Source organism: Bos indicus, chromosome 1 (genome assembly GCF_029378745.1).
Source record: "Bos indicus isolate NIAB-ARS_2022 breed Sahiwal x Tharparkar chromosome 1, NIAB-ARS_B.indTharparkar_mat_pri_1.0, whole genome shotgun sequence".
In the NCBI taxonomy this organism is placed as follows: domain Eukaryota; kingdom Metazoa; phylum Chordata; class Mammalia; order Artiodactyla; family Bovidae; genus Bos; species Bos indicus.
In genome coordinates this window covers 54,505,470-54,519,485 of record NC_091760.1, presented here as the reverse complement: position 1 = coordinate 54,519,485, position 14,016 = coordinate 54,505,470, and the positions used below count along the sequence as shown (strand labels likewise).

The window sequence follows — 14,016 nt, the reverse complement described above, 5'->3', positions numbered from 1 at the left end:
AGGCACCCTCATCTTCCTTGGCCTCCAGCTCCCTAAGTTTATTTTTCCTTCACAGCCTTTTCCCGTGTTCATAATGCCTGGACTCCACGACTCCCCACCCTCAGCGACACACATGGATTTTCTTGACTTGCTTTTAACTCACTTTCTTTCTATGAATATATGGAGTATCAGTTACTGACCTAGATATTGGCGATATAGCAGGTAAAAATTAGGCACCACTCCCTGTCTTCATGGCCCTTCCATTCTAGTGGGGGGATCTGACAACAGATAAGATAAATAAGTAAACTGTGTTTCATGGTGGACAGTGGTAAGTGCTAAGGTGAGAAATAGAGCAGAGGAAGGGGCAGGAAGTGTCATTGTTGGATGGTGAGAGTGAGAGCAGTTTGATATAGAGGGGGCAAGCAAGGCCAAGCTGAAGGAGGGTGTTTGAGAAGAGACTAGAAAAAAGTTGGGGGAATAAACAAATCCACAGCAAGTCCAAGACCTGGAAAAGGCGAGTGTGGAAGAGAACAGTGAGCCCAGAGAGGAGCCGTGTAACTTGATTCATTCTTCTCTTACCTGCGTTATTTTTTTCACAGAACTTGCAGAGTTATATACCTGTCATTTTACTTATTTAGTATCTCTCTGCCTCACTAGAAAATAAGCTCCATAAAGGAAGGACTTTGTTGTCTTCATCATAGCAGTGTCTGACCCATACAGGGAACTCAATTTTATTGAATACATTAATGAACCAAAGGGAAGTACCTAGAACATAGCATTAACTCTGGGAGAGTAAAAACAGGAAGGGTCTTGGAACTTGGCAGGAGGGCACAAACTAGCCTGGTAGCCTTCATGGGTCCTTGATAAAATGTTTGGGATGGGTGTGGAGGGGCAAAGAAACAGAGAAAAACCAAAGTGATAACAGTTAAGGCTTCCTTAAAGACAATTGAGTGAGAAGATTGTTACACAATTGACTACGGTGTGTTCTTTCTCCTCTCCAACTTTTTTATGATTTATTTATCCTCTTAAATACATACTTCACAAAACTGAGCATATGGTATTATACTGATCCTTTGCATCCCTTGGAGAACTGACAAATCCCACTCTACTCATTGTTAACATAATTTTAATTAAGGTATCTAAAACCTCTCGTTAAGACTTAACTGTAATCTCATTTACTGTGTGGGAAGTGTTATCTATTTCATGACTAGAGGTAAAATCTTAGGAAAGCGATATCCCCAGACTGCAGAGTATGAGACACAGTTAAGCCTAAGAGACTGGAGAATATTCCTATAATGAAATGATGTATGTGAAAGAGCCCTGCAAGTATCAGAGTATACAAATAGTGTCATTGAAAAAACAACTACGTGTTTCCTTGTCTCGGCTTGAAAAAATCCAGACCTTCAAAACTACAAGTACATTGTAAACAAACAAAAAACAGTTTCTTCTGAACTCAGATATTTACACAGTGTCATTCAAAAAGAAATACTGTAGACTGTGAATTATTTATCCAAAATATTTTAAACATTCCTATGCCAAAGAATAAAGGAAATATAAGAAAGGAAAAGAAAAGAAGAAGTCTCTCCTGCAATAGAGATGGTAAAGCTCTGTTTAAGTAACATCTAGAGGGGTGAGTGGACATAGCTGATCTTCATGGAAACAGCCCTACACATAGCAAGCTCAAAGCAGAGAGCTAAATAATAAAATGCAAAAGTAATTTCAGGAGACTGAGTTAATAATACCACCCCCAAGAGTTCTTGCTGAGAGTCCTGCCATTTTTGTTAAGCTTGGATTCTTTTATCTTGTCTGATTTCCATCATAAGGAGAGGTTACCAAAGAAAATGAACACATCTGAGCAGGATCATCATAGATTATTATAAAGTGGTTATTGCTAAAGGCGTTAAGTAGTTCATTCCTCTCCTGAGCTTCCCTTGTGATTGCTGTTAACTGTGACGGGAAATAGTGTGTGCTAAGCTTAAGTGAAAGTGTTAGTCACTCAGTCCTGTCCAAGTCTTTGCAACCCCATGGACTGTAGCCTGCCAGGCTCCTCTGTCCATGGAATTCTCCAGGCAAGAATACTGGAGTGGGTACCCATGCCCTCCTCCAGGGGATCTTCCTGACTGAAGATGGAACCCAGGTCTCCCACATTGTGGGTAAATTCTTTACCATCTGAGCCACCAGGTAAGCCCATGCTGCTTATAAACTAGTCAAAAAAGATTCAGTTCAAAGGAGAGACGCTTAAAGTATGTAGATCTTCCTTACACGTCAACACATCAGAAGATAACTTTAAATTTTCTGTTACATCGGAAATAAATAAGATATCCATTTTAAAGTCATTTTGCAAGATGAACTTTTGAAAGTATATGCATTTTATTTACTTCCTGGCACATGAATTTATTCACAGTGTAAGAATAAAAACATTTTGAAATAGACCAAAGTAGCTTAAAATCAGTTTTATTTATTTCCCCTACCTGCAAGGCTTGCTTTCTCTTGATTTGGGCGGAATAGAAAATGACGGTGATGGACAGCCTCACTGCTGTTTTGTTGCTAGGTTACATGTGTGCCCATTTAACCTGCTTCGACAGAGCGCTGTCTCCCGAACACCATGTAAAATACGTGCCTTTGTTTCCCGGGAGAGGAGAGAAGGAGGGTTGATAGACTCTCTGTTCCACATTGGTTTAGCAGTTTAGAGGGGACAGGAAAGGTGAAGGATACACACACAAAGGGTGAGCTCCAGAGAACTGACAGGTCCATGCCACACACGGGTGATGTAGTCAGAAGTCTCATGCATCTCAGCAAGTGTTCAGAGGTTTTCAGATCAAGGAGCAGACAGAGCTTTTGCTTTGCCCCCTGTCTTCTCCATATTCCTTTTTTACTGTCTTTACCCCACCTTCTCACACACTTGAAAATACATGAAAGGAGCTTCTGGGTCTATTTTCCTGAGTGGTATAGATAAACTCAGGATTCCCTGGTGGCTCAGATGGTAAAGAATCTGCCTGCAATGCAGGAGACCAGGGTTCAATCCCTGGGTCAGGAAGATACCCTGGAGAAGGAAATGGCTACCCACTCCAGTGTTCTTGCCTGGAGAATTCCATGGACAGAGGAGCCTATTAGGCTACAGTCCAGGGGGTAGCAAAGAGTTGGACACGACTGAACAACTCACACGTATAAATAAACTCTCTCTACTCCTCCCACCACCCGCCTCTGATCTAAAGAAGTGTATTCCCAAAATATAAATTTATTTTGATTGAGCCTTGAAAAATAGGCTCACAGAATTCGCAAAGTTATGGGATACCTGGCTTCTGATTGTCATATTCTACCCCCCAAATTCTCCCAACTCCACTTAGCCTCCATCCCCACCACCACACACACACACACCCCTCCCCTCACTCTCAGTGCCACCAACCCTCCTGTCTCCTGCATTCAACACATTAAGGCTCTGCATCCCACTTTAAGCAGACTTCCTCTTTTGTCAGAAGACCAGGTGTCCCTTCTCTCACCTTCCCAGGTGTGCTCCCCAGTCTGGGCCGCATGTTCTTCCCCATCACACTCTTGGGCCCGAGGCCTGAGCCTCCCCAGACTTCTCATTGCACTGATGTCGAGTTCATTCTCTGGGTCTACTCTGTAGCAACTAGAGCTGGGACTGCCCTTCCCAAACAACAGAGGCTCCATGGTTGCTCCTGGTGATCAAATACTTGGCCCATGTGTTGCAGTCAACATGACATCCACCTAAGATTTGGATTTTAAAAAAAATCTATCGCAGTATTGGTAGGAATGTAAATATTCCTTTGAAGAAATGATAGATGTAAATATGACATTTATAATGCAACCATACTTGAGCTGCGTGCCAGTATAATTTCTGACAACATGTATGTTTGTGTCCCTGCATAACATGTCCCTAAAGTATACTTTATGGTCTCTGATATGGGCATTGATGTTCAAGGTCATTTTTTCACCTTACGATATACCCTTTGTTTTGGTGCAGCTTTAAATAAAGAGCTTGTTTTTCAGATTTTAGATGAAAGTGACACTGATGTTCCATTGAAACAAGAAAAAAAGGAAGTTTCTCTTATGAAAAAAGGTAAAAAAAAGAATTCAGTTTACATATATTAGTTGTAATGTCTTGAGTTGTTTTCAGTTTGACTTATGTGACATATCTTATGGTAGCAGTTTGGATTTTGAAAAGTTAAATCTGTTGTTCCAGCAGTGGGAGGAGAGGTGATAGAGACTGAGCTGCCAGCCTCACACGTTTTGAAGGGGCACTCCCTGCCTGAAAATAATGCCCCCTGCATGACCTCACTGCCTAGAACTCCCAAGAGTGCACAGATGTCACCCTCCTCCTTGAATTTTATTTAGAAATCTGCTGAGGATTGATATCAGGTCTGTCATTTTCAGAAACTATTTTTGAAAATGATGATGACCTTCCTCTGTTTTCAGTCATTTAGTTCTTTCCCTATTTTGCATGACTCCTCTGAGATCACTAAGAGTAGTTCAACAAGCACATTTATTATCCATGGGGTGTAATTTGTCTCAGATGAGAGATTTGACCTTTTTTTAAACATAAAGTTCCCATGTTATAGTTTTCAATCTAAAGACAATTTCCCAGGACAGAGAGCTGGAAACAAACTAGACTCAGAAAATTTTATTTTCTTTAGTGTTCATTCGTTATTATTACCAGAATTCATTATGTTCATATTATTATACCATTGTCTCCTTTATTGTAATATTATGCTATTGGCCTAAACAGCAGAACCACTGTTTTTTCATTGTCATCTTCTTAATCTGAAATAAGTTTTAAAGGCTTTCTTAGTCTCCTAAATAGGTCTCTGTTCATTTTGACTCAGTCACTCCCAGTCATTTTTGTATTGATCCATGCCATCATTTCGTGTTCACTCTTAGATGTAAGCACTCCTTTCCTTTATACTCTGTTGCTTAGGTAACCTAATCAGTCATTCATTCACATCTTTATATTTGAACCCATTAGTGAAGGCCATAAGAAATCACACTTTTTCTTTTTCATCATAATTGGGATAATTTGCCATTACACAATCAAGATTTCTATTGTAAGAATCTGTTAATTTTAAAGCCAGTCTTTTATAGAAGTTTCAAGCTATTAACATGCCTTCAAGTATGTGCCAGTTGGATTTCCAAATTGTAATAGAAAAATTGTTAGTACAATTTTGATCCTAAAATTAACATTTAATTTCAAATACTCATCCTGGATTTGGAAGGAACAAATTGTGAAATATTTTCAAATGACTGTAATTATGAATTAGTTGGCTATTAGGTTAAGAAATTTCACTTTGTATGCAGATCATGAGTAAAACCAACAGTGCCTGCAGTGTGCTTGGAAAACCTCTCTGTCTATTCTCTTTTATGTCTCCTTAGAGTAGTCGGGCAGGTCCTAACCATCTAAAACATTTCTTGTTGCTTTCCTGTTCCACTTGGCCTTCAATGGCCTTGGACTTTGTAGCAAGGGTTTACTTGGTGGAACAATATCACAGTTATCACAAAGGATTCTAGAGTTAGATGGAAGAAGAACACTTTGACTTATTTCTTAGACTCTCCCCAAGATCCTCTTGAAACCAGTCCAAGGGGATCAAAGCATTTCTGCTTTTCTATGGACTGTTAACAAAGCACTCACCTCTCTGAACCTCTTGATTCTGAGGTTCCCTGAGTGAGAAGACGAACTCAATGATTGTAGGTCTCTTACTGCATTAAAATCCAACTCTCTTCTAGGGGCACATTTCTGATTGGGGTCTTTCAGGATGTCTTTGAACCTGAACCCAAAGGAAGAGAGTAAGACACTAGGGAAAGACAAGTTGTTGTCTGGGTGCAGAGGCTGCTGAGAGAAGGGACACTAAACAGGTCCAGTGAGTCATCCTGTGCACACCAATAACAGAAAATAAGCATCATTAGAAAGAAATTACAAAAAAACAAGCTACAGAGGCTCTCAGATTCTTGTACACTGTGTACACTTTATTAAGAGGTTATTGTAAATTGTCTTGAAAAGATATTGGTGCAGTTTTACAAGAGTGTTTGAATACAAAGCCAAATTACGTGCAAGTTGTTAATGAGCTGCTAACACTTCCTTTAGTTCACTCTTACGTGTGATTGCCAAAATGTGGTTATCTTCATTTTTGTCTATGTTCTTTAGAAGAAAAACAGGAGCTGTGCAGTGATACTCCAGAAATAAACAGAAATTCTTCATCACCTAACTGGGAAAGGTGAGTGTACTGCAGTTATACAAAATTCCAAGGGAGTACAATTATACTGTTGAAAAGTAATTACCAGTGTTTAAATACAAGGAGAAAGAAAATAATAGCAACAAGCAAAGGCAATTAAAAGTGGAACAGAATTTTAAAGGAGATAGGAAAGAATAGAATACCCTAGATTTCTTACTCTTTTTCCCAAACCTTTTATTTTCTTTTGTGAGGATTCAGGAATGGAATAGGCTTAACTTCCTACTCGTAGCAAGCAACTAATTCAAATTATTCTAATACAGTCAAAGAATGAAAATGTCATGTATATGTAAGGTATGACTATGAAATTATGACCTAGTTTTTTTTGTATGGCTTATAATCTTATTTCCATACATATATGTAAGTGTAATAATCATTGTATGCTAGGATATTCTTGACATGAGCCTTTTGTCACATTTAAATGTAATCAGCTAAATATTTTGGCTATCCAATAGAGGGAAAAAATGTTTTCAAGGAAGCAAATTCTTACCTCACTCTGCTCCGAATGTGTCTGTATGTGTGTATGTGTATGTGTATACACATGTTGTATATGTGTGTTTGTGTATTACTTCATATATTACTTTTAGGTTTTTATGAACTTTTGATTTTCTTCAAATAATCTTTGAATCATAACTACACAGTTCATGTTAGAACTATGATCCAATTAAGAAAATCTTAATGGAAGAATCATCAAATTCATTTAGTAGTGGTAGTAATAATAAAGATGATTATAATGACAATGATAACTAGGTACCATCTACTGAGGACTTAATAACAGAGGCATAAATTCTGTGTATATCTTGTATAATCTTTGGCACAGCTCTGTGAAGTAGGCTCTGTTATTATGTGGCAGGAGAAGAAACAAAGGTTCAGGGAGGAATGTGTGTCTTCTGGTGTAGTGCATTTTACCCTCCATGCCAACAGCAGCCTGAGTTTCCAGCATCCCCAAAATGGTAAAAAAAAAAAAAAAAAAACTTTAAGGACTTCTCTAATAAAATTTCAGCATAAAGGAGGTTATAATTAATAAGTGCCAGACACTGTGTGAATGTTCTTTAATGGACAATTAAGCATTAGTTATAATGTTCTTAATCTTAAATAAAGTATCAGCTGAAGTTAGACAGTATAATTAATGCCAAAGAACTGTTGACAGTAGAAGCACTTTCCATTTGCTATAAGCTATTATCCAGTTTTTTTAAAAAGACCCAGATAGTGTGAATACAGGAAACTCTCCAGAGCTGTGGTCTTAATTCATGGATGTTAGCACGAAAGGATTACAAAAATCTCCTTTTCACTTGGTGGACAAGACTCTGCATCATCTGGCCCCAACCTGCCTACCCGGGTTTGCCTCCCGTATTGTGTATCCCCTAGCCCTCTTAAGCATTTTTATTCTCATAACACTGAAACCCGTAGGCCTCATTAACACACTATGTGCTACTTCATGAATCATCATTGTTAGTTAATCTCCATGCTGCAGCCAGTTATCCTTTTAAAACATGTGTCAATCAGATTACCTCCCTCCATGTAAGAAACCCTCGAGTGGGAGCACCTGCTCTGCTTAAAATAAGCCCCAGCCCCCACGCCATAGCCAGTACCTCTCGGGTCCGCTCTCTGCATCTTCCTGTGTGCCCCACGCCTGCAGCCCTGGCCTTCTCAAGTATCTCGCAAAGACCCTACTTTGTTTCTACCCTAGTATCATTACCCTTCACCTGAAACACTCTTCCTCCATCAGGTCTTGACTAAATACTTCTTTCCACTGACTTTGCCTTATTTCTGGACCTACCTTTAGTACCTACCCTCCCACAAGCTGGTGGCTCAGACTGTAAAGAATCTGCCTGCAATGCAGGAGACCCGGGTTTGATCCCTGGATCAGGAAGATCCCCTGGAGAAGGAAATGGCAACCCACTCCAGTATTCTTGCCTGGAGAATTCTATGGACAGAGGAGCCTGGCAGGCTGAAGTCCATGGGGCTGCAGAGAGTCCGACATGACTGAAGCAACTAACATTTTCACTCTCCCACAGGCTAAAGTAGAACTTGGGTTTAAAAACTTCTTTCAACAAATAAGAGGCAAGTGGTAGATGACTGCTGTTGTTAAAAATAAATTACTGCCAATTCTATTTAATTGTGGTTGCCCAAAAACCTTGAAACAAGATTTTTTAGAAATAAACAGTATTCATATAATTGAGAATTGCTTTTATATAGCTGTGTAAATGACAGTTTTCAGCATTACATTTATGTCCATGCATTGATTTGTTGTATATTAACACCTCATTTATTGTGTATGATTTCCACTTGGAAATTCTAAACCTCAGCTTGTTTTTGCCCAGTATGCCAGTGGAAGATTTAAATCCAAGTTCTGGATATAAAGCCAGAGTTTCTGTGAGTGGTGATTGTAAAGTTGCTTCTGCACTGACAGAATCTTCTCAAAGCACGTCTGTCAAGGAAACAGTAAGAAAACTGACATCTAATTTAAGGTAAAGATATTTACCTGCTTTGTTGAATTTTCTAAGCAGTGAGAACTCCTGATTTTCTTTCTCTATTGAGTGGTAATATTATTGAGAAAATTCAATAAAATGACTTTATGACTTGTCTCCTAACTGCACTGATTTAGATATAGTGTGGGTTACATGTCTTTTGAGATCAAATTATTGTCACTAACTGTCCTATTGTTACATGGTACAGCAATATAGTGGATGTTAGTTTTCTCTCCAGTGTAATAAAAAATCAGAATTTGTAAGGATAGAAGATAGGACAGAAAGGGCTATTAAAAACAAAGGAATGAGGGACATTTATCATGAAGGGGGAAAAGAAAATTCTTACTGAATTTCTCCTTCCTTCTTCCTTCCCCTCTCTCTCCTTCCCTCTTTCTCTCCCTCCCTCCCTTGTTTCCCTTCTTCTTTTTTTTTTATTCTGCCTCACTAAGACCCTCATGGGAAATAGATAGGGAAACAGTGGAAACAGTGTCAGACTTTATTTTTGGGGGCTCCAAAATCACTGCAGATGGTTATTGCAGCCATGAAATTAAAAGACACTTACTCCTTGGAAGGAAAGTTATGACCAACCTAGATATCATATTCAAAAGCAGAAATATTACTTTGCCAACAAAGGTCCATCTAGTCAAGGCTATTGTTTTTCCTGTGGTCATGTATGGATGCGAGAGTTGGACTGTGAAGAAAGCTGAGCAGTGAAGAATTGATGCTTTTGAACTGTGATGTTGGAGAAGACTCTTGAGAGTCCCTTGGACTGCAAGGAGATCCAACCAGTCCATTCTAAAGGAGATCAGCCCTGGGTGTTCTTTGGAAGGAATGATGCTAAAGCTGAAATTCCAGTACTTTGGCTACCTCATGCAAAGAGTTGACTCATTGGAAAAGACTCTGATGCTGGGAGGGATTAGGGGCAGGAGGAAAAGGGGATGACAGAGGATGAGATGGCTGGATGGCATCACTGACTCGATGGACGTGAATCTGAGTGAACTCCGGGAGATGGTGATGGACATGGAGGCCTGGTGTGCTACGATTCATGGGGTCGCAGAGAGTCGGACACGACTGAACTGAAGACCCTAATGACATTATGGCCTTCTAAGAAGTCTTTTTTGTAGCTTTAGATACTGAACTTATTGAAAGAAATTAAGTTTTACCTTTTGCTTCAGTGTAGAATCTTATTATTCGTGGGCATGGTTAATGAGGGATTTAAATGTCTGGATCTCAGTTCTCAAAGGATGGAGTTGTTGTTCAGTTGCTGTGTTGTGTCCAACTCTTTGAGACCCTATGGACTGTAGCCTACCAGACTTCTCTGTCTGTGGGATTCTCCAGGAAAGAATACTGGAATGAGTTGCCATGGCCTCCTCCTGGAATTTGTTCAGATTCATGCCCATTGAGCTGGTAATGCCATCCAATCATCTCACCCTCTGTTGCCCCCTTCTCCTCCTGCCCTCAGTCTTTCTAAGCATCAGAGTCTTTTCCAATCAGTCAGCACTTCACATCCAGTGGCCAAAAATTGGAACTTTAGCTTAAGCATCAGTCCTTCCAATGAATATTCAGGGTTGATCTCCTTTAGGATTGACTGGTTTGATCTCCATGCTATCCAAAGGACTCTCAGGAGTCGTCTCCAGCACTACAACGTGAAAGCATCAATTTTTTGATGCTCAGCCTTCTTTATGGCCCAAGTCTCACATCTGTACTACTGGCAAGGATGGAGACATGAGCATAAAGTTCAAAGTTCAGAGATTTTCCAAGTAGGGACCAAAGATAAGGGGCTTCACAATCAAGCCAAAGAAGTTACTATACAGAAGAATGCCCTCAGATAGGTGTCATATGAGAGGGTGGGGGTCAGGAGCAGAAACACCACTAAGTTAGTACAGCCAATTGGTTTGGTTGGGCTTCACAGACTGTGAGCAGCCTGGATAAGGTAAGAGATTTTTAGCAGAAGGAAACATACACTGTGCTCTAGCTGGAATAGTATTTTCCCTTAGGACACTGACTTTCTTATCAGAGACTGACACAGTCTTCCTGAAGAAGAGAGTTGGCAAAGAATGCAAACAGGTAGGAAGAGAAAGGTGAGGTAGGGCATATATATAGGGAGCCAGGGCCCCTATTCAGGCCCAGGACAGGGTCTAGGGTCCTGTGTGTGAAAGTAGACTGCAAACCACTGGAAGACATGGATGCCATTCTGTAGTTGCCCTGGGCTTTAGGGAAGTCTCTGTGGCAGCATCCAGGGCCATGGGGCTATACTACATGAGCATTAAGGCCCACCTGCTCTCCTTTAGGAACATATATCTAATGCCTATCCTGCCCCAGGTGAAAGAGGGAAGCTCTTGTTATATGTAGGTGAATCCACTTTGGACTTTGTATCAGGACACATTTTCACTAATGACAGTAGGAACCCAGTGACAAGGTGTTGACCAAGGAATGAAGTCAGAGTGCTGCATCCCTGAACACTAAGTCATGACCACCAACTCTGCATGTTGCCTGGGTTGGCAAGCTTGTACTAGCATGGGAATAGAACAGAAGGAAACCACACCTCAGGACAGTACCAGTATCACCCAATTATATGGTGGATGTCAGTGTCATATTGCCATGGCCTACAGTATAGTCCCTAAAGAATGGGATTCTCCAACCATTTTCTTGCCTTCTGTCAGTACTTGATCAGAAGTTTTATGTAAGATCCTCATCTTTGATGTTGGGTAGCCATAAATTTGAATCCTGGATTCTTACTAGTTATAAGATTCAGGCATGTCAATTGGTCCCTAAGACATGGTATAGTATACAATAAATTATATATGAATATGCCTGTGTACATCTGAATAAATATGTGCATATTATTTTAAAATGTATGGACAATGTACATGACATGTCCAATGACTGGAACATTGCTTCAAGTGAACCAGGCCTTCTTGATAATAATAGCTACCATTTAAAAATCATTATTATTTTATTTTATTCATTCACTCAAGTGGTTTGTATACATTAGCTCCTTACACAAACTTACAAAGCTGATATTATTTTTAACTATTTTTTTTTTTAAGTTAAACTGAAAAAGAGAAACTAGGGAGTTCCCTAGTGGTTCAGTAGTTAAGACACAGAGCTTCCAGTACAGGGGGGCCTGGTCTCAATCCAACTAAGGCCCCACATGCTACATGGTATAGCCAAAAAAAAAAAAGGGAGATAGAAACTAAGTAATGCTTGAAGTCACAGATATAATTACACAGCTGCCAAGGACAGGGCTGTGTTTGAGTCCAGCTCCCTGATTTGGAATTTCATCCTCTTAATCACAGTGTATACACACACACACACACACACACACATACATACAGATGTACAGACTTACATATATACACACACACTTTTTGTAATACATACACACATACAGATACCACACGTGCTTTGCTATCTCTACACTGTAAGCCTGGAGAGACTTGCCTGGTTGTATTGTAGTAGAGTTTGGATGTACAACTATACATTATCATTTTCTTTACTTTTTTACTTGTCTAATTTTTGTTCTGCATCTAAGTGTATCATTACTGTTCATTTTAATGAGTTACGTGTGATCAAAAAGGAGATGATCTGATTGAGAGTATTAAGAGTGTAAGGTGCATCCAGTTCTATAATTAGGCATCAGTAGAAAATTAAAATTTTCCAGAAACCATCTCCCTAATGAACATGCAGAATCTTTAGTACTTAAAATCATCATACTATTATCAACTGAATTCTCTGAAAGCCAAATGAATTAATAAATAAGCTCCTTTCTATCCTGGCTTGAATTTTTTGGGGGGTGATTATTTTATAAAAATATTCACTGGGGAAAGAATTGTACACAACACAAGGTTTTAACTGGAATAAAAGGAGCTCCTCACTTACCGATTTTCTCTTTTGCCTTTAGCAAGATGTAGTGTGTTTTCTTAAATTTCACCAGTGAAGAAAAATTTCTTGTCTTCTGTGTTATGTTTCTTTTTTTCCTCCTTATACTGCACTGTTCTATTGTTTGGTCCATATGTTAGTCCTTGTGTTAACTAGACGTTAAATTCTTCCAGACATGAAGGTTTTGGTGGCCGGTCTACAGTGTGGAGGGCACCATATTCTTTATAATCATGATTATCCACCAGACTTGTCTTGCTTGTCACAGATGAGAGAGCAGTCAGTTCCTTTGCAGGGTGTGGAGTGTTCCCTCCACTTGGGTCACTTTGAATGTGACATCTTTTTTATCCCTTTCAACACTACTAAGTGGGCCTCGTCCATTAAAAATGGTAGTTCTTATTGTCCATTTTATCACCTGATTATGCTTAGTTTAGCATTTTCCTATCTTGCATTATTTTTTGTTTTATGTGTATTAATTTGTTTAATCTGCAAATATAGTAACTCCTTGGAAAACAGATTGAGTCTTTCACATCGTGTCTAACATATATTAGTAGATTTTCAAAGAACACTTTTAATTAAATTGAAGGGGATTAATGTAAAAAGCAGTGAATAATATTTCTGGATGTTAAAGTATTTTCAAATAATGGGGTGCACCTGAGTTGTGTTAGTTAGTAAGAGGTAAATAAGGTAAACTGAGATCCAGATTGCTGAATTTTGTCAGATCCTAAATATTGAAGCAGTATCAAATCTCAGATCACTTTCAACGACAACAGTAATATTTTTTATCTACTTACTATGTGCCAGGCACTGTCCTAAGGGCTCTGCATATGTTAACTCACTTAAACTTTACAACCTCCCTATAAATAGATACTTTCATTATCCCTATTTTACAGATGAGAAGCTCTGAAGGATCTTTAGGATACTTATTTCTTGAGCTTCCAAGAAGAGAGATAATGTTATTAAAGACAAATTCCTGATTTTATTATCAAGTTTCAGGGTAGAACTATGAGTAAATGCTCCAAGGGAAGAAGGGGTGTTCCTGGTGCAAAGACTCCCCAAGAATGGTGGCACTTGGTTCACGTGTGTGTGTGTTAGTCACTCAGTTGTGTCCGACTCTTTGTGACCCCATGGACTCTAGCCTGCCAGGCTCCTCTGTCCATGGGATTTCCAGGCAAGGATACTGGAGTGCCATTTCCTTCTCCAAAGGATCTTCCCGACCCAGGGATCGAACCCGAGTCTCCTGCATTGCAGGCGGATGCTTTACTGTCTGAACTACTAGGGAAGCCCACTTAGTTCATGAGCCCGCTCAAAATACACAGCATCCACCTGGATACTCCAGACACCACTTTATTCCTATTGTTTTGTGTTGAGCACCTCCTTGTGGGACCTTCTGTGGATTAGAGGATCACTATCTCTGTCTTAAAGGGAACCTAAAGTTTGAGGAT

The 14,016-nt window shown here is 39.5% G+C and overlaps 1 protein-coding gene across 1 annotated transcript in view; it reads left to right on the top strand.

Annotated features, from left to right (window-relative positions):
• Window positions 1–14,016, top strand: part of MORC1 (MORC family CW-type zinc finger 1) — a 165,231-nt gene that overhangs the window by 134,343 nt on the left and 16,872 nt on the right. Inside the window, 3 exon segments of the mRNA XM_070787520.1 lie at window positions 3,991–4,060; window positions 6,137–6,206; window positions 8,546–8,692. Coding sequence (XP_070643621.1) covers window positions 3,991–4,060; window positions 6,137–6,206; window positions 8,546–8,692 — 287 coding nt within the window.